This window comes from Linderina pennispora (genome assembly GCF_002104995.1).
Source record: "Linderina pennispora strain ATCC 12442 chromosome Unknown DL89scaffold_62, whole genome shotgun sequence".
Classification (NCBI taxonomy): Eukaryota; Fungi; Kickxellomycota; class Kickxellomycetes; order Kickxellales; family Kickxellaceae; genus Linderina; species Linderina pennispora.
This window is the reverse complement of record NW_024468310.1, coordinates 1-20,207: the sequence shown is the minus strand read 5'-3', so window position 1 is coordinate 20,207 and position 20,207 is coordinate 1. Positions and strand designations below refer to the sequence as shown.

At 53.9% G+C, this 20,207-nt stretch overlaps 3 protein-coding genes and 2 non-coding genes across 5 annotated transcripts; 2 read left to right on the top strand and 3 right to left on the bottom strand.

The window, feature by feature from the left end:
• Window positions 1-1,007: 1,007 nt before the first annotated feature.
• DL89DRAFT_156642 (uncharacterized protein) lies at window positions 1,008-2,347 on the bottom strand. Its single transcript, XM_040883619.1, has one exon. It carries the CDS (start codon window positions 2,223-2,225, stop codon window positions 1,200-1,202), a length of 1,026 nt encoding a protein of 341 aa, XP_040739392.1. The 5' UTR covers window positions 2,226-2,347; the 3' UTR covers window positions 1,008-1,199.
• Window positions 2,348-2,791: 444 nt separating this feature from the next.
• DL89DRAFT_156717 (uncharacterized protein) lies at window positions 2,792-4,001 on the top strand. The gene is made up of 2 exons (XM_040883620.1): window positions 2,792-2,840; window positions 2,926-4,001. Exon 2 carries the CDS (start codon window positions 2,963-2,965, stop codon window positions 3,548-3,550), a length of 588 nt encoding a protein of 195 aa, XP_040739391.1. The 5' UTR covers window positions 2,792-2,840; window positions 2,926-2,962; the 3' UTR covers window positions 3,551-4,001.
• An 11,269-nt stretch (window positions 4,002-15,270) lies between these two features.
• DL89DRAFT_156600 (uncharacterized protein) lies at window positions 15,271-16,402 on the top strand. The gene has a single exon (XM_040883618.1). The coding sequence runs from the start codon at window positions 15,661-15,663 to the stop codon at window positions 16,279-16,281; it is 621 nt and encodes a 206-aa protein (XP_040739390.1). The 5' UTR covers window positions 15,271-15,660; the 3' UTR covers window positions 16,282-16,402.
• A 2,890-nt stretch (window positions 16,403-19,292) lies between these two features.
• Window positions 19,293-19,365, bottom strand: DL89DRAFT_t211. The gene has a single exon. It is a non-coding gene; the product is annotated as a tRNA-Ala (tRNA).
• Window positions 19,366-19,814: 449 nt separating this feature from the next.
• On the bottom strand, window positions 19,815-19,887 carry DL89DRAFT_t210. Its single transcript has one exon. It is a non-coding gene; the product is annotated as a tRNA-Cys (tRNA).
• Window positions 19,888-20,207: the final 320 nt, after the last annotated feature.

The following is a 20,207-nucleotide window of genomic DNA, read 5'->3' as shown; positions in this document are numbered from 1 at the left end:
AGTCCTTTGGAACCACTATCGCGCAGCTGGTTTCGAACATGGGGTTGGACCCAGTCACCACCCAAGTGCTTGCGGCTACTATATCTAACCAGTCGTCGCATATCCTCCCTCTGCAGCCTCACGACTCGTTTGCTGGCTTGACCATGCCCGCTGGAAGTGGCCACGCCGACTCGCTCTCATTCTCTGGTGCAGGCAGCGGAATGTTTATGCCTGCCGAGCAGCAGCAGCAGCAGCAGCAGCAGCAGCAGCAAAGCTATGGTTCTCAGGTTGCACTGGCATCGCAGGCCGCTGCAATGAACATGTCGTGCATACCTAGCCTCCCCAGTGCATCACTCGACATATCCAGAAACCCAAGTCTCCAGCAGCTTTCCACGTCGCTACCTGGCAACAACAATCCTCTGCCACACACTGCATTTGATTTCCAAGCGCAGCACCAAAAGTAGGCGATGTCGCTCTCACAACCTGTGGACATTGTCTTTCTAGTGAGGAGGCTCGTCTTTCGTACTCGCAATCCAACTTATACACTTCCCAATACACATTACTTTTCTAGACGTTAATAGCCATTTCTATATTTGCATGTAAACTGACCATGTAGATTGACAATCGACACATCACAATACATAACACGAACAAACCCCACGATTCATGCGTGCATACTACTGTTATGTTTGTTGAGTGTGTGGGGATTTTAAAAGTTATATTTAATACTGAAGAAAAGAGAGAAAAGGGAGTAGACGAACTGTGCAGGGGAGCTTTCAATACGGCCGTCTGTGCAACCTATCAGAGGCTAGACTACCTCCATATCGTAGGCTGTAGCGGGGCTCTCGTTGGCGCCTGGCTTGCTGTCACCTGATCCGGCTGGCATGTCTACGTCAGGGACAGCCGCAGCGGGCGTGCAACACTACTTAATCGAATGGTAAATGAGTATTATTGAAGATAAACAGTGCTAGTCCTTATATGGAGCCAAGGTATCCGGTTTGGCCACTATAGGAACCTCCCTCTTCCACTCTAGGGCTTAGGGAGGAGGGTGTCGAGCAGGCACGGAACCTGGTTGTGGAGGATGCTGCTAACAGCAGTGAGTGTATTTGACAGATCAAGGGGTGAGCCGAGGAGGCCGTTGACGAGGTTGTTGACAACACCACTGACACCCTCCGGGCCGTTGATGGCGGGACTATTCACCAGATCGCCAACAGCATCGGTCAGGTGGACAACGAGCTTCTTGACACCATCGACAGTGGTATCGAGACCGAGGCGCGTAAGGAGCGGGGTGAGAGCAGAGATCTGGCCAGCGGAAACACCGCAGTTGGCGGGGTTGCCAACACCACCACCATTGCCCGGTCCACCATTGCCAGGACCGCCATTTCCAGGACCGCCATTTCCAGGACCGCCGTTGCCCGGCCCACCATTGCCCGGCCCACCGTTACCAGGACCGCCATTTCCAGGACCGCCGTTGCCCGGCCCACCATTTCCAGGTCCACCATTGCCAGGGCCGCCGTTACCCGGTCCACCGTTACCAGGACCACCATTGCCCGGTCCGCCGTTGCCCGGTCCGCCGTTGCCCGGTCCACCATTGCCAGGGCCACCATTGCCAGGGCCGCCATTGCCAGGGCCGCCGTTACCCGGCCCACCGTTACCAGGTCCACCATTGCCCGGTCCGCCGTTGCCCGGTCCACCATTGCCAGGGCCGCCCGGACCACCGGGGAAACCAGGACCCCCATGGCCGCCATGGCCACCATGGCCACCAGGGAAGCCGGGGAAGCCAGGATAGACGAACTCAGGGACAGCGGCGTGAGGATCATCGTAGTCGCCACGACGAGTAATTGGGGAGGCAGCAGTGCACGTAGCAAGGACGGCGACAACGAAAGTCGAGGAAAGACGCATTTTACTGATTCAGATGAAGTATGGTGGGATGTCAACCGAAGGAGCTGGGCTGCTGATCTTGCAAGAACTAGGCTGAGGTGAGGAAGGCTGAAAGCTGGTGTGGTAGTCATATCGTAGGTCCTCCAGCGAGCCATTTTAAAGATTTTTGGCATCAGGCTGCTCGGACTAGGCCCTACACTTTGCACGAAGTGGACTCGGGAATATCTCACAAGCTCAGCAATGGCTTGTTCTAACGAGCGTGTAGGCTGAAGATGTGCCCTACGTGAATAATGGCGCAAAAAATGCACCGCTTGAAATGCACCGAGCGCTACCCAGGTCACTGAAATAGCATAGCGGTCCTGCATGGCTGCAGTGGCGGAGCAGTGGAGTGGTTGTCTCTCCACTATACTTTATATGGAATCTCCATATTCATCTGCTGTTCCCATGAGATGAAGGGGCGACAGGCTGTTGCCACCGAACAAGCACTTGACGCTTCGCACTTTACATGTACAAACAGGTCTTCTTGCAATAATAGGGGCGGCATAATTGCATTGTCAAAGTTCAGACGAATAGTGCACCTGTGGGCTTTCAAGGGATGCGCAGGATTGTGGCCGTAAAATATATGCCAATTCAAGTGCTACCGCCTGCCATTGAACACGCCTGTGTATGCTCGCACCCGTAACATGCAGAAGAGCTCGGTCTGTCTCTCAGATACCCGCATGTGTGGCTTGCAGCGAGCGCCCAGGCACATTCAGACCACTTTCCAAGCCACGCGCCATGAGTATGAGATGGAAACAATAGCTGCCTCTTGCATCCAGCCAATATTTCTGGCGGCGCCACAAACAAATTCCAGACGGGTATTATGGATATGCGAATATTGTTGGTAAACCGGACCTGCTAGAAAGAGACTAATAATCGAAAATTGGGAGACTATATGGAAAAGAGACCGTTTTGCGAAAGCATCGCCTGGCGTGCTTAGGGCTTGGGGAGGAGGGTGTCGAGCAGGCACGGAACCTGGTTGTACAGGATGCTGCTGACGGCGTCCAGGGTGTTGGACAGGTCCAGGGGTGAGCCGAGGAGGCCGTTGACAAGGTTGCTGACAATGCCACTGACACCCTCCGGGCCGTTGATGGCGGGGCTCTCAAGCAGGTCACCGACAGCATCGGTCAGGTGGACAACGAGCTTCTTGACACCATCGACAGTGGTATCGAGACCGAGGCGCGTAAGGAGCGGGGTGAGAGCAGAGATCTGGCCAGCGGAAACACCGCAGTCAGCAGGGTTGCCAACACCACCACCGTTGCCCGGTCCACCGTTACCAGGACCGCCGTTGCCAGGACCGCCATTTCCAGGGCCGCCGCCGTTACCAGGTCCACCACCGTTACCAGGTCCACCACCGTTACCAGGTCCGCCATTGCCTGGTCCGCCATTGCCTGGTCCGCCATTGCCTGGTCCGCCATTGCCTGGTCCACCGTTGCCTGGTCCGCCATTGCCTGGTCCGCCATTGCCTGGTCCACCGTTGCCAGGGCCGCCGCCGTTGCCAGGTCCACCACCGTTACCAGGGCCACCGTTACCAGGGCCGCCGTTGCCCGGTCCACCATTGCCAGGGCCGCCCGGACCACCAGGGAAACCACCACCCGGACCACCAGGGAAGCCACCACCCGGACCACCAGGGAAACCATCACCACCATGATGGCCAACACCGTCGTCACCGTAGGGCGGCTTATCGTAGCCGCGAACGACAAGAGGAGTAGCAGCAGTAACAGCCGCAAGAGCAAGAGCAAGGTAGGTTGACGAGACACGCATTTCCAATTATTAAATTATCTAGCTAGGTAGGATAAAGGGAGGAAGGGGACGAGGGATTAGGAGATGCGAGAAGAAGGCTGTTTTCAAACTGTGCTTGAAAGGCTGATATCGAATCGTCTGTGAGAGCGAGATTCCTCATGCCGTTATATACGGCAAATATGACCAGAGGCCATGCGGTTACAGTACTTTCTTTCAACAGCCAGACCATCCATACTGCCTGGAAGCGTTCGGTTTGGACCGCATAGATATTTCGCAAATGATTGACCGCAGAAGATATGTGGCGGAGCCCTCTGCAGTATGGAAAGCTTTGCGCCGCCTGTCGATTGTTTAAAAGCCCGTCTAGAACCCGCAATTCTGCATGTTTTCCAGATAGCTAAAGAGACACCATATATGCACGGCAGCCACCAGAGACGTATATGATGATTGGCGGGAGATTGCATTTTGGCTCCTGTATTCCTTCGTTTTATTTGTGCTTGACAATTCACTCACGAGAGCACAACAAACTGTCACCCCTTGCCTCTTTTGCAACCACAAACACAATATATGGACCTTTTCGCTTACACTTTTCTCACAAGCTCTGACTGGGACAAAATGCAGAGCTGTGTCTTGAACAGCGTTTACACATATTGTCAGCCTATGTTGACAGCTCCGTCACAATCACGGCGGACCGCATATAGACCGTCTGCCTACATTTGGTCGTGGCCAACAAGGCTTGGGGTGTGTTTACAGTTTTGCCTACCCTCCACAAATCGGCATAATAGCCCTATGTCACCACTCTGAGAGTCGTGTTTCTGCTTGTTTTTGCACTGTTAGTTGGCTTCGACTGAGGCGTGTGTAGATTCGCTGAGCCGATGATCTGTATGAGACGGCCCGATTACCGGCCTGCTGACACAAAAGCCACATCTTTCTGCATGTCTGGCAGCGCTGTGTGCGCGAGCAGTTATTTATTTATCGGAGACAATTGAATAAAACTGCGGACGCAATCAGGCGGAAGCGCTTTCCTGATTGGTGTTGTTGCTAGTGTCATTGAGAGGCAGCATAGCCTTGTTGACAGTGTTATCAGCGATCGTAATGAGGTCATGCTGTGCTATGTTCATGGGTCCCGCTGCAAAATCTCTGGTAGATGGAGCAGCAGAAGCTGAGGCACCACCCGTATTGAAGCGGCTAATGATTCTTGCAGCCAATGGTACAATGTCACTAATAACTGCCGTGGCATTATCAATAGCCTCCATGTTAGCCCGCTTCTGTGGGCCAGCTATCTTCGCGGCACTATTGTTGCCCAGTAAACTGCTGAAAGTTTGGAGTACTTTTCCAAGTTCTTGCTTCAGGGGCATTGCACTTCTGTCACCGGCAGGGGAGGCGATACTAGAGAGGACGATCGAGACGGTCTTTAGGAGTTGGTCGGCGGAACCTACGTTGGAACCTGAGTTGCCGCTGGAAGCAGCTGGCGCAGCACCAAGGATAGGAATGCGGGAATGGGGGAAGCAGCTGTGGCAATCATGTGGCGAGATTCCAGGTGGATAGGCGAGGCAGCCGCAAAAGAGGCGAGTGCGAGAAGAGGGTGGGCGGAGAAGAAGTGCATGATTGTTTTTATCCGGATGCTGAGTGGTTTGCAAGTGGTATACCTAGGAAGACGGTGCTGTCGAGCACATTCGTCTGATCTTATATACCTGTCCACGGTGCTAATGACGCATCGGCATATATGAAGCACGAAAGGAATCTAGTGCAATGTGTGAGTGGCAATACAAAATTAGCATAGCTATTTCGAGAAACACTTCACACGACAGCAGCATGCTGGCATCTCTCGAATACAAGATTCGGTCATGAAGGAGGGACAAGATAATAATGAACACCGCTATTTCTAGACGCACACTCATAGAATCGGAAATAATCGTTTCTCGTATGACGTAATACGTGTCCATAGGTACTAATGTGAGTTTCTGACTCGCTATAGGACGGCATGCACGGCTTTATTGTGAGGGAAATATAAGTTGGAGAAAAAGGAGAGGAGGGAGGGGTACCAAGAAACAATCCGGTAACAGGATTTATTTGCCGTTGACAAGGCAAGGCAGGTTCTCAAGGTTATCGCCGACAAACGACACCAGCTGCTTGAGGTTCTGAGGCGTGATGTGAACATCACGGGTCAGCTCCTTGGTAACGCCCAAAGCGATCTGCAAGGGTGCAAATGGCCCGCTGCCGACCGAGCTGGCGACATGTCCAAGGATGTTTGTCAGGGTCTCGAGGCCATCTGTGGTGACGTTTTCCTTGAACTGCTCGGCAATCGGGGTCAATCCGTCAATGTCTTCCTTCTTGACGCCGCAGCTGACCATCTTCTGCACGGCCGGGTTCTGCTCCTGGCGCGTAGACAGCGAAGGGCCAGTCGGGGCGGCCGCAGACAGCGTGGCCAGAAGGAAGGGTGCGAGGAAGGTAAATGCGCGCATTCTGTTGATATGGGGAAGTCCGGTTTTGGGGAGGATGCTTGGGCAGAAGGGATGTATGAGGTGGAGATGCGAATGCTTGGGGGTGTGAGGTTAGCGTTTGCTGGTGTTGGTTGTGGAGTAGAATCGTTGCTTTTTATATCACTGTGGACTATGCTGGTAATTTAAACTAATGGTCGTCCTCTCGGCCCTCGCCGGTACCTGCCAAAGAATGCCCGGCCTGCGCGAAACACCCAAAGGAACTATCATTAGAGGAAATCAATGCTGGGCATCTGCGAGAGACCAAAGAATGTCAACAAAGACGGTACGCAGTTTGCAAATCCATCAAACTACTATAGGCACATTTTAGTTCCCTTGTAGGACACAGCTATCTTTTTAGCGACGCGTAGAGTCCAGTATCAGCGATTAATTGCCTATGCAAGTAGCGGAAATCCTATGGGCAGGTCACATACAGGAGATTCAGAAGAGGTAGGAAACACGGTGCTGGATACCTGCCGTGCAATGTCAATTGCCTTTCCAAGAAATTCTTTTTATAGGACCACATTGGCATGGTCTCGGCACTTTCTAGCATGATCTGGATATTGCCAATCGCTTATGATATTTCAGAAATCTGACAGCCTAAAAATAGATCTTGGGAAGCAGCGTCACTATCCTTCTATGTTTTGTCGAATCGGAAAGCACACGAGGTATTTACCTTCTAGAAAGGTGAATGTTGGTTGCTAGGAAAGCAAATCCTGGGTACCGGCAGTAGATATTTTTAAAAGGCTGTGCTTGTATATTGAAAGAAAGCAATCAATTATTTGCGAAGATTTCTGCAAATGAAAAAGGCATTTTCCATCGAGGAAATTGCGCGTTAACGAAAGAACGAAAAGTCTCGGGATCCCGTTTTCAGGGCTTGGGTAGCAGGGTGTCAACCAGGCACGGCACCTGCTTGTAAAGGATGCTAGTGACGGAATCGATGGTCGCCTTGAGGTCGAGGCCACCGAGGCCAAGGCCGGCGACCAACGAATCGACGATGTTCAGGACCGAGGTGATGGCAGATTCCTGCAGGGTGTCGCCGAGCAGATCGGTGATCTGGTGCACCAGATGCTTCAGGTCGTCCACGGTCCTGGTCAGCTTGAGCTCGTCCACCAGGGGTGTCAGCGCTGCCTTCTGGCCCGGCTTCAGGCCGCAGTCCGCCGGGTTGCCGATCTGGCCGCCCGAGCCGCCGTTGTTGGAGCCGCCGTTGTTGGAACCGCCACCGTTGTTGGAGCCGCCGCCGTTGTTGGAACCGCCGCCGTTGTTAGAGCCACCGCCATTGTTGGAACCACCGCCGTTGTTGGAACCACCGCCGTTGTTAGAGCCGCCGGAGTTACCCGGGAGACCAGCTCCAGGAAGGCCAGCACCTGGATAGGGAACAGTGCCCGGGTAGGGAACAGTGCCCGGGTAGGGAACAGTGCCCGGGTAGGGAACAGTATCCGGATAGGGGACATAGGGAGCGGCACCTGGGTAAGTGATGACCTGACCGACATTGCCCGAGTAGCCACGGACATACACCGGGTTGGCGACAACAGCCGAGACGACCGAGAAGGCAGTGATAGCGGAAGTGAAACGCATGGTGTGCTAAAAAGCGAATGCTAGAAAGGAAGGGTATTTGACGTTAAAGAGATGTGCAATTTGGAGAGGCACGAGGAGGGTATGTTTAGGCGGGAAGATAAAGTACTTTTGCTGTGGAAAGCTGATGTGTTGTATTGGAATTCTGCCTGGAATGCCATCGGTTTTATACCAATGCTGGTTCTAGCATGCCAATGTATAGGAGAAAGCATAGCTTTTGCTGGGAAAGCACACTTAGTGGGTGGGGGTGGGTTGCAAACTGAACGCAGTTTCAAGCTTGATTGACAATTGCATAGTCACAATAATGAAACAAGGACCGACGCGAACTGTGCTGCATACAATCGACGGAGGATTCATAGCCACATCCCTCGTTCTGCTGCCCACAAAGCACTTGGGCAGTGCACAAGATCATTTGTACTGGGCAGTAACCGGATAGTTTATGTACTGGATTCTCTGATTCCATGAAAAACAGGGATGCGCAGTGGCAATTGTGTGTGGGATTTAGATAGTTGGAATCTATTCGAGTTTCAATTCAAAAAATCGCTTATGCTGCCCAACATGGGGACCAGGGGGACTGCCTAGATCAATAGACATGGTGGGCTAGTAAACAGGCTATTGTTTTGGTCAGGAAATAGGATATACAGATACAGCTGCATGTCCCAGCATGTACTTTTGGAATGAAGCAATAGGCTAAAGAAAACAAGGTTGGACAGGCAATGCGATGAAGGAGTAGCTGGAGAGCTAGGCAAACTTACGGCCAGCCCACAGATACATGCTTAGAGTTTTTCTTGGACAAAAAAGACTTTATTACAGCTTGCCCTCGGGCAAGTTCCTGAACTCCGGCCTCAGGTCAATCACGACGGGCTCAATACCGGCCTCCTCGCAATCCTGCAGCGCGACGCCGTTCTCCCACACCAGCACCAGGAAATTGACCCTCTTCCCAACGCACACCATTGGGCTATGCCAGGAATTGGGCTTATAGTTAATCCCCTGGGTTGAGTTCGCTGCAAATGCCCGAATTGTATTCACATCAGGCTTGTCGTCTGCGCCGTTCTCCGCTACAATGACAATATACGAGGGTGCGTCAGGGTCGCTTTCAATGCCCTCCTGCATGATGGGCATGAAGACCTGCGAGCTGAACGGATGGCGCTCCAGCAGCGACACAGTGAAGTGTCCGGCAGTGGTCGGGCGCGGGGCCGAGCTGAAAATACACATGTTCGGGGACGCTCTCTGGAGAGCCGGCAAAGGTTGTGGGCGTAGGTTGGTCAATGTGGCCACATTGTTGACGCGCTTGGCGGTGCCCTGGTTTGCGATTACGATGTTGTGGTGGCCCTCGAGCTGGACGACGTCGCCGTATGGCTTGAAGCTGTCGATGGTTAGCCTTTCGACTGTGATGCGGTGCGGCATTATTGATTCTCGGAGAAATAGGTGAGACAAAAGGAGAAAATAAGCAACGAGGGGTTTTGCTGGAGGCCGTTTGGTTTGAAGACGTCTATTGCTCTGAGGGAGATAACATAAAAATTCGCCGCACCTCTGAGTCAGATATTTAGGCTCCTTTGCACGTGTAAGAGGTGCGGCGAATTTTCCACGCTACCTGCCGATGACGTCATGTGTGATTGCCTGATCACAGATGGTGATTTTAGGCAGTTAATTTCTCGGACAACAAAGCAGACCACCAGCGAAAGCCCGCCATACTCCCCCACCCAAAGTTTTCTGCCCATGAAAAGACGCAGCAATCGATTGAGATCCTGGGGAGTGGGTGTCCGTGGATATGTGGCGTGTGCTACAGTCAAGCCTGGAAAGTGCGCGTATTGGCGGGAAATGGCCGCCCGCACGGCCTGGTCTGATGTCAGAGGCGGGCCAGGCAACATAGATGTGTCAGCTAATGTATCTCTTACCGGACAAGCGTTTTTGGGGGGTTTGGAGTGAAATACTAGAGATCATATATAAGGCAGGCATATTTTTCTTCGTAACGGTTGTGAATAAGCTCTAATATCTTTATTGTCATCGTCTTTACTGAAACTAACTTCAACAATGCCTGCAATTCCGGTCCTGCGCTCGCCCAAGATCATCGTCATGTCAGATTTCGACGGCACGATCGCACTGGACGATACGGGCAATGTAATCTGCGACTACTGCATCGGCACCAAGCGGCGGGAGGTAATCGACTCCCAGTACTTGTCGGGCAAGATCACCTGGCGGCAACGGCAAGAGCAGTGCTGGAACCCGGTCAAAATGTCATGGACCCAGGCAGTCTCCCTGCTGAAGGACTGCCGGGTCGACCCGTATTTTTCGCAAGCGATCTCTTGGTGTGCAGAGCACAATGTGCCGTTTGGCGTGGTGAGCGCCGGCATGCAGAATCTGATTCAATTGGTGTTTAAGCGCAACCTGACGCAGCAGGAGTTGTCGTACCTGGAGGTGTTTTCGAATACGGCGGAGATTGGCAAGAATGACAAGTGGACGGTGACGTTCGCTGATGACAGTGATTTGGGGCACGACAAGACAAGGACCATCGAAAATGTCAAGGCGCGGTACCAGGTCACGCCCAAGGTGGTGTATTTGGGCGACGGCGTGTCGGATGTGGCCAGTGCGAAGCGCGCCGACTACTTGTTTGCCAGGCGCGGACTCGACCTGGACAAGTGGTGCATCGAGAATAACGTCGCACACGAGGCATTCGATGATTTCGCGTACGTGGCGAAGCGTCTGGAGGAGATCAACCAGGAGCTGTAAAAGGAATAATAATACACTTGTATAGAAAAAAACGCTTAGGATGTGCTCGAGTCAGCAGTGATGAAGGGCGCGAATGGGCCAAAGAACTCATGGTCGTCGTTGCCCCAGTCGCGGATCCTGTCGATGTACTCGCGCACCTCAATGTACAGCCACACCTTGCCTACATGCCAGTCTACCAAGCCCTGGCTGCCCTCGGCCTTGAGCCACTGGCGCAACAGCGGCAACGCAGCCTTGAGAATATCCGACTCTGGGTCCAGACGCCTGCCGACGCCCTCCAAGACAAACATGGCCATGATGATATTGGTGAACGCCGGCTCCAGCCTCACATGGTGAGTGCGTACGGCCTGCAAGACAGGCGCAAAGATATCGCCAAAGGTCAGCTTGGACAGGCGGAAGGACACGGCGCGCACCTTTAGGATGATGTCCTGGATCCGCAGCACAAAAATATCGGGGCCGATGACCAACGAGGGCGTGCGGCAGCGCGAAATCATCAGCTGGCCGGCCTGGGCGCCGTTGAACTCGCACACGGCCTGGAACAGGTCCAGGAAATTCCGGCGGCTCGCCGAGTCCAACTCGGTCGCCAGGCCGCAGTCCAGCAGGACCAACTCTGGAGCATAACCGTTGGCATAGAGAACCGACATGTAGTCCTGCAGTCCCTGGCCCTTTGCCATTAGCGCGCGCACGTGCTGATGGGCCTCTTGGGACGAAGGCAGTGGCTCGGTGTGCAGGCGGAACGGCGACTTGTCAAAGAACTCCTCGATGAAGCGGTCCAGCGGGGACTCGGCAAACGGCGGCCGCAGACGCACCAGAATATTTCCTGGATGCAAATCGGCGTGGACGAAGTTGTCGGCGATCAGCATCTGCAGGAACGCGTCCAGACCACGCGCGCCCAGCCCGCGGTCATACAAGGTGCGTTTGTCGCTGTCCAAAAAGGCACGCAGGGGCACGCCATCCTCGAAGCTCTCGATGAGAACCTGGCGCGAGCCCTTGTACGGCTGCGGGAACCGCACGCCTGGGCGGTGGGAAAAATTTGCCCGGAACCGCCCCAGATTATATGCCTCGGTGCGCAGATCCAGCTGGGCCTGCATCATGTCGCCGAATACGCAGACCTCCTCGGGCAGACTGAGCCACGACATGCCAGGCAGCAGACTCAGAAGCACCGCTCCCCAGTGCATGATCCGCAGGTCCCGGCTGACACGACATGCCATGTTTGGATGCAGGACCTTGACCGCCACCGTCTCCTCCATATGCATTTTCTGCGCATACTCGGGATGCAGCCGCGCATAATGCACCTGCGCAACCGCACCAGCGCCCAGGGCCTCGGGTTCAAACTCCGCAAAGACCTCCGAGATATCGCCGATATCAAGCATTTGGCAGACCTGCCTATGCGAATGCTCAATCGAGTGCTGTGTGTTCGCGTCATGCAGAAGTGCCAGCTCCTCGCACATTGCTGACTCAAACAGGTCCGTGCGGCTCGCCGCCCACTGTGCCAGCTTGACAAACGTCGGACCAGCCCGACTCATCTGCATACGCAGCAGGCGGTACCAGAACCGCCGCCTGCCGAGCCACATCGCTGGATAGCAGAGTAGCACCGGCACGAAATACACCAGCAGCTCGCCGGCTCGCAGCACTGTCAGTATGGGCTCCAGCAGGTACATGTGCAGGCGGGTGGTCAGCGTGCTGAGCCAGGAGCGTTCAGGATCTGGGGCAGGCGTGGATGCAGGTATGGGTGGTGGGGGTGGGAGTGGCGTGGGGGATCCGAGCCACACGGCTCCTATCGCTCCGACGGCGCCAAGCGTGCTGAGAATTGCGAGCCGGGGCAGTGTTGGCCGGGCATGCCATGAGAAGCCCCGGCGGCTCACCGATCGTACAGGGTGTTGCGGTAGTCTGACCCTACGCCCGACAGCCCGAAGCTGAGTGCAGCGCGACAGCATAGTAAAGGTAAGAAAAATGACGAGGAAAAATATGTAGAGACGAGCTGGGGTTTCGATGACCAAAGCACACAGAGTCGAGAACCGCTGGGTGGGGTGAGGAAAAATGCGGCTCGCGCTCACATTGGCCGGCAGCGAAATCAGGGCGACAAGGCTATTACAAAATTTTTTGTTAGTAGCAAAACCTGGATCGAAAACAGACAAAAAAATTTTTATCTCCACTTTGTAAAACCAAAAAAAACCCTCCATACATTTTTTCACGATGCCTTCTACAGACACAACACCAGTGCGCAGCCCAACAATACCGTGCGCACAGTGCACATCCCGTATCCACATCACGCCGACGGCATGCAGCTGCCATAGCTGGACAACAATCAAGCAGACGCAGCTGCAAGACGCACTTTTGCTAATGGACGTGGCCGGCAGCGACTCTGGCGACTCGACAGCGGCCGAATCGCCCAAGCCGGCAAGCCGCGCGGCGCAGCAGCGGCACGAGCGCAATCTCACGCGGGCCTTCTCGCAGCTCTCGCAAATGTGCCAGTCGATGGACCTTTCGCTGACAATAGACCATACTGCGCGCTCGCTGTATCAACGCGCCGAGGCCCGCAGCCTGCACCGCGGCAAAAGCCTCGACGCAGTCCTGGCCACGTGCATTTTCCTGGCCTGCCGCCAGGAGGGCGTGCCAAGGACCTTTAAGGAGATCTGTGCGTTGACGCGCGTGCCCAGGCGCGATATCGGCAGGACATTTAAGCTCCTGAAAGACAAGCTGGGCGCCTGCAGTATGTCGTCGGGCGATCTGATGGCTAGGTTCTGCGCGAATTTGTCGCTGCTCAGGGGCGCCGTGGAGTGTGCAGTGGAGCTGAGCAGACGCGCCAGGGAGTGCGATACGTTGGCGGGCAAGAGCCCTGTGTCGGTGGCCGGCGCTTGCATTTATATGGCGTCGCATTTGGTCGGCCAGCCCAGGGACGCCAAGGTTATTTCCAATGTCGCTGGGGTCAGCGAAGTCACGATTAAGAACTCGTATCGGTTGCTGTTTGCCGACCGCAAGCGCCTGCTGTCCGACGACCTGCTGGCGCTTGCCCAGCACGCTTCCATAGACCTTCTGCCTCTGCCCTGACTCCAAATGCTGTCCTGGCCGCATCTGCCTTTACTCTTCTAGTATAAATTTGTTGAAAAACGGTATCTGGTTCCCAATGATTCCTTGTCCCTTGTGGGGGAGCTGCATCCGAGGCCTAAACTCGGCAGGGGATTCTCTGAGCTTTGGGCGAAGGCGTAAGAGCATACAGCGATCAGATCCTGTCCCGTGACCTTTTGCATCACTAGCACTGAGAGATTCCGCCCCATGGCTTTTTCTCCTGTGCTTTTCCACCTCTTGTTTTTTCATTTCTCCTTTTATTTCCTTTGTCATTGAAAATAAAAGGAGCAGTGTGCAATGCCAGAGACAAAGACCCTCAGCGCCGATTCCTCGCCGTCAGCACCCACACGGGCGCTGAACGTGACGGTAATTTGTCCCGACTGCCGCAACCCGACACCCAACATAGTGGAGGAGTTCGCCTCGGGCGACCTGGTGTGCGGCGACTGCGGGCTGGTATTGGGGGACCGGATCATCGACACGCGGTCCGAATGGCGGACGTTTGCCAACGACGAAGGCGACGACCCGTCACGCGTGGGGAATGCAGCGAACCCGTTTCTGGACGGGGCGCAGCTGGACACGGTGATAGCGCGGGCGGGGACGGCGGGTCAGGGCTGGCGCGCGACCTGAACCGGATCCACGGCCGGTCGACGGCGCAGCGGCACGAGCGGAACCTGGTGCAGGCGTACAAGGAGATATCGGCGCTGTGCGATGCGTATGACCTGCCCAAGGTGATTGGGGACGTGGCCAAGCAGCTGTACAAGAAGGTCGAGGACGAGAATCTGCAGCGCGGGAAAAACAACGACGCCATTATTGCTGCGTGCATTTTCCTGGCCTGCCGCCAGGAGGGCGTGCCGCGGACCTTTAAGGAGATCTGTGCTTTGACCAAGGTCGACAGGAGGGACATTGGCAGGACCTTCAAGTTCCTGAAGGGCAGACTGGGCACCGAATCGGGCGTCACGTCGTCGGATGACTTGATTCTGCGCTTCTGCTCCAACCTGACCTTGGATATGGAGACCCAGCGCATCGCCGAGCTGCTGAGCCAGAAGGCCAAGGACATGGATAAGATTGCGGGCAAGAGCCCGGTGTCCATTGCCAGCGCGTGCATTTACATGGCCTCGCACCTGACTGCCAATCCAAAGGACGCGAAGGCCATCTCCAGCATTGCTGGCGTTGGCGAGGCCACCATCAAGACCACATACAAGATCCTCTATGCCAACCGCAAGCAGCTGGTGACCCCCGACATCCTGGCCCGCAGCCCCAAGGCATCGCTGGACAACCTCATCACCCCATAGCACGTGTTTTTTTTTCCAACGAGAAACTTGTCCAAATGGCATGATTTTCTCTCCCCTTCCCCCCAATTTTGCCCAATGCGACTCAGAAACGAGCTTCATTTTTCCGCCGCCTGCCCGCCCTCTTGTTTGCTTTGTTTTTTTCCACACACAAATTACTATCTGGAATCATGTCCAATTTGAGCTATCACGACGTGTTCTGGTTCGTGCCAAACCTTATCGGCTACTCGCGCGTAGCCCTGACTGCCGTCGCCGTCTACTCCATGTACAGCGAGCACTGGGTAGCCATGTTTTTCTCGTATGCAATTTCCGAGCTCCTGGACGCCGCCGACGGCTACTACGCACGCAAGCTTCACCAGTGCAGCAAGTTTGGCGAAGTGCTGGACATGGTGACGGACCGGTGCACGACGACGGTGCTTCTGACGTACCTGGCGCAGCTGTACCCCAAATGTGCACTGATATTCTGTCTGCTGATCTCGCTGGATATCTCGAGCCACTACATGCAGATGTACAGCCAGCTGATCACGGGCAAGACGAACCACAAGCAGGTGGACGCCAGCACGCATTGGATTCTGCGCGCATACTATACAGACCGCCGGGTGCTGTTTGGCTTCTGTTTCGGCAACGAGGCGTTTTTCATGCTGATCTATGTTCTGCATTATGTGAACGGCATGGCGTACTGGCTGGTGGCCGCATTGGCGGTACTGGCAGGCCCGGTGTGTGTGGTCAAGAACCTTATTAATGCTGTGCAGCTGTATGAGTCGGCCAAGGATCTGGCGCGCCTGGACGCGGCTCAGCTGAATCGCGAGCGGGCAGCGAGGGAATAGAAATAAATTTGGTGATTTTCTTTAACTGATCCTGAGTGCCTGGACATGTGACGTATGCACTCCCTTTTTTCAATGCATGTCTCCGAGTCGCAGGTGGCCAGGGGGCACGCTACTACCTGTGCCTCCTGCCAATACTGCGATCAACAGAGGGCTCCTTTTGTGTCTCTGACACCCACCATTACTTTTTTACCACTACTACCCATGTCCGGCCTTATTATGCGCGAATTCTTGGACAGAATTGCCGCAGGGCGAATTCCCTCCGGCAACTACGGCAGTGCCATCGACCTGCAAATAGCCACAGCCGACGCAAAGCAGCGCCGGGTGACCTACGAATACACGGTCACAGCCTCGGAAGTCTCGCGTAACTACCTGGACGAAGGCTGGCTGGCCACCGTAACCGACAATGCAACCGACCCGCTTATCTGCGCAGTGGCCGACACCCGCAATACCTTCACGACCTCGCTGACTGTTAATAATCTGGAGAAGATCGAGGCTGGCGTGCGTCTTGAGATCGAGTGCCGGGTTATCATGTTCCAGGGGCGCATGCTGCAGGCGACCGCAGTGTTCCGCGATGCAGCCAAGCCCGGGACAGTGTATGCGATGGGCTTGCATACTATGGTCTACAAAGACCACGTCGGCCAGGTGCCGGGCGGCGTGTCGCTGGCCAGGCTGTGAAATCCACATGTACTTTTTTGGCTAAGAAAAAAGTATCCTTTGGTCATGTGCGATGAGGATTAACCCCACCTTTTTTTCACATGTAATGGTGCGAGACAACACACCAAATGAAATGTACGCAACCTGCTCTCCTTCCTACCATTTTCTTTTTGCGGTTAATGAACAATGGACTCGGTATCTTACTTTGGCGAGGATGTCGGCACCGAAGTCGATTCGGTGGACCTGGACGTCGGCATCCTGACTCTAACCTTCATCGCCACAGACAATCACATCACCGATGCTGGCACTCTCGATGAGGGCCTGGTCGCCACCATAGCCGACAACAACACATCCACGCTCCTGGCCGTTTTTGGCACCGCTAGAGGCGGCTCTGTGGTCACATCCGTATCTGTCTCGCTCTCCGTGCAGGCATGCGCAGCGATCGCGCCAAACACGCCTGTCGAGGTCATCTGCAAAGTGACGAACCCGCAGCTGTCCCACCTGCATGCACTGGCGACATTCAGAAGCACTACCGACCCGACCGTTGTCTATGCGGTCTGTGGCCACACAAAATTCGCAAAGGACGTGCTTGGGAAACTGTGAAAATTTCCCAGAGTGGCTCCAGAGAACAGAATTTCCCGCGCGCAAGATCGGATGCCCTCGGCGCACCCATCCCTCCGGAGGAAAACTCGAACCTCCGTGCATGCTAACGTGAAAAAGAAAAAGAAAAAAGCTTAATCCAGTTTCCTTTTCCTGCCTTCTTTATAAACTCTTTCTTTAATCTCTACACTATGTCGCTGCCCACAAATCCGTCTGATGCCGAGCTGCTCCAGGCCCTCAATGACCGCCAGAGCCGCACAAACGCCTACCTGTACTACGGGATCCAGGTCCAGCCTCGGATCACCCATGTTGACCAAGCGAACTGCGAGATGAGATGCGAAATCCTGGTCACAGAGAACGACATTGGCGCGTCCGGCACCTTGGACGAAGGCTGGCTAGGTACTGTCACTGATAACACCACGGCCATCATTATCGGTGTCATGGGGGAGCGCGGTCGGGCATCGGTTTCGACGGCGATCTCTGTCCAGGGTGTTATGCCAGTACGCCCCAACACCCTGGTTGAGATGTGCTGCAAGCTGACCAACCGCGGCGGAATCCAGCCCCATGCCACCGCCGTGTTCAGGGACAAGATGAAGCCCGAAACCGTCTATGCCGTGGGGAGCCATACAAAGTTCTACAAGAACAACCTGGTTGTCACGCAGCCTAAAATCTGAGCAAGAGGCATTCTTTAATGTGTCGGCTGCACCCGATCCATGTTTCAAAACTGAATATACATATCATTCGTCATTTTCCTAGCTGGCAACAAAGGAATAAACCGCATGGCGACCATACGGTATCAGCTGCTGAAATTGGATGCCACGCTAAAACCCACCAAGGGAAAAGCCCAGTGCACTGGCTGGTGGTTGCTGATTGACTGCCTTTCTATGCAAGAGACGCCTCATAGTTTAACGAATAGTGGGTTATTCCTCTCCTTGCCTCTACATGCCCCTTCCAATTCATGCACATTCAGTTGTAGTATTATCCAGCGATGCCAAACCCACCACGCTATGGCATGATCGAGTTCTTCAACACTATTCGTACTGACGCTCGAATCTCTGCATTCTATGTTAACAAGCTTATCACCAACGACAAGATCGGCATCCCCAGCACCCTGGATGAAGGATGGATCACTACTGTCACCGACAACTTGACCAGTTCGATCATCAAGGCTGCTGACCCCGGCAGCCTCAGTGCCACGACCGCTCTGACTTCCAAGGTTCTCTGACCGATCAAGCCCGGCACGCGCATAGCCATCGAGAGCCGCCTCATCAGCATCACCCAGCCTCTCTCGGCTGCCGCTGTGTTCCGTGATGCCCAGAACCCGGACCTGGTCTATGCGACCGCCCAGCACACAAACTTCTACACAAGGGAACTAGAAGCCACGATGAAGGCGCGGATCTAGATAGCCGAAAAGCCCCGGTACACATGACTTCCCGAAGTCCGGGACCGGAGTTTTGGTGTAAAAATCAACCCAACCACTGCCAAGCATATGAAAAGCCCGCGCTATTTTTTTTCATTTCTTCCTAACTCTACACTTTTATGTATTTTTGTCACCGCTACTAATTTCATACACAATGACCGCTGCACCTGAATTCACGTCGCCCGTGCCCGCCGAGGAGCTGACCCGCCGCGCCGAGACATACCACAAGCAGCTGCTGGCCAGCAACGTCAAGCTGACAACGCCGCCGGTCTCGCGCCTGCCAGCTCGTCAGCATCAAGCCCACTGGCGCCAAGGGCGACCGGGTCACCAGCGCCTTCCTGACCTTCACATTCAGCGTCGAGAACACCGATTTGCAATACCTGGGGCACGATCCACGGCGGCTGCGTGTTCACTCTGTTCAATGCGGCCGGCAAAAATCGCCACTGCCGTGGTTGCCGATGGCGCAAAGAAGATTGTGTCGACCGACCTGACCACGAATTACCTGGCGGGCGTGCCGGTCAACTCGACTGTGACCCTGGAGATCGAGTGCCTGCGGACGACAAAATCTATTGGCTTCCTGCGTGGCTGTATCAAGGACGAGAAGGGCAATTTGGCATACATTGCCACGCAGAATGTCTCGTTTGAGCTGTAACCTTTTTATAGAACACATACATATGGCTTTGCTCTGTATAACAATACACATTCTGCTATCGCTCCAGTAGCCATTTACATATCACATGGAATATCACACGGTAAGAGCCAAGTCTCTCCTTTCTGTATTCTTCTCAGCATTATCCTCATATAGTGTGGCAAGTCTGCATGCATCACCACACCACCAAGTAGCGGATGCTAATGTACCTACGGATCAAACGGCTACAACATCTATGCCAAAGAAAAAACCAGCATTGCTATGCCCAACACATCTAAAACAGTACCGGGCTGAGCGATGTACTCGATATCACCGACACATAAAAAAGAACGGCGACCACCGAGGGTGGCAGCAAAAATTCTGTGGAGGACCTGGGTATCGATCCCAGTGCCTCACGCATGCGAAGCGCGCGCTCTACCATTTGAGCTAGACCCCCAGATCAGAAGATTCAGAACCAGCAACTAATCCGATTCCGTTCCAAATTTCTATTTTCTTTGAAAATTAAGCTTATAATAATATTTTCTTTTGATTTCGCTTTACTTCCAGCAGATGCTATGAACAGGCTTCAAACATCAATGGTTGTGTTTCCTGATAATAAATACATGGTGTTCTGCATTGGTAGTTGCAGAGAATCCAAATATGTAGGTTAGCTATATGGATATATAATCTAGACATCGCTCAGCGCTTGAATTCCTGTCCACAGAACACAGAGTATCTAGGGTTTTCACTGTACGTGGAAACTCGAAGTTAACGATTGTCCCACCCATTGGTATAACCTTAGTATCGATAATTACCAAATCAAAAGACTATATACTGCCTAGCTCTTTCTGGTAAATAGTAACTGATGCAGTAGTGGAATGCAATGGCCAAGGGAATAAAAAGGGAAGGGACCTACCAGAATTGAACTAGTGACCTATTGGACTGCAGCCAATTGCTCTTACCCCTGAGCTAAAGCCCCTTGGATGCTGCCGGTCGAGTGTCGATTCTGCGCCGATCGCCCGTTGAAAATTTTGGCCTGAAAATCTCAGTCGGGAGTTGCCAGAATAGCAGTAATACGAAACAGCACATTCGTCATTTGACGATTTTAGACTCTCTCCTCAAACATGACCCAAGCAATCGCTGCAGCATTCAGATGCTGTGATTATGCTGGTCTATACAATAACTGCATCTAAAGCTATGTCTCCCAGCTAGTCGTCTTTCCATATGTAGCAACTAGGGGTCATGAACTCGTGTACGAGCTTACATGGAAGTGAGCCAAACGCTATTTGTCTCCCATCA

Bases quoted from the DNA above. Each gene is read 5' to 3' on its own strand.
- DL89DRAFT_156642 (XM_040883619.1), bottom strand. From the start codon at position 2,225: ATGCAGGACCGCTATGCTATTTCAGTGACCTGGGTAGCGCTCGGTGCA.
- DL89DRAFT_156717 (XM_040883620.1), top strand. From the start codon at position 2,963: ATGCCACTGACACCCTCCGGGCCGTTGATGGCGGGGCTCTCAAGCAGG.
- DL89DRAFT_156600 (XM_040883618.1), top strand. From the start codon at position 15,661: ATGCACTCCCTTTTTTCAATGCATGTCTCCGAGTCGCAGGTGGCCAGG.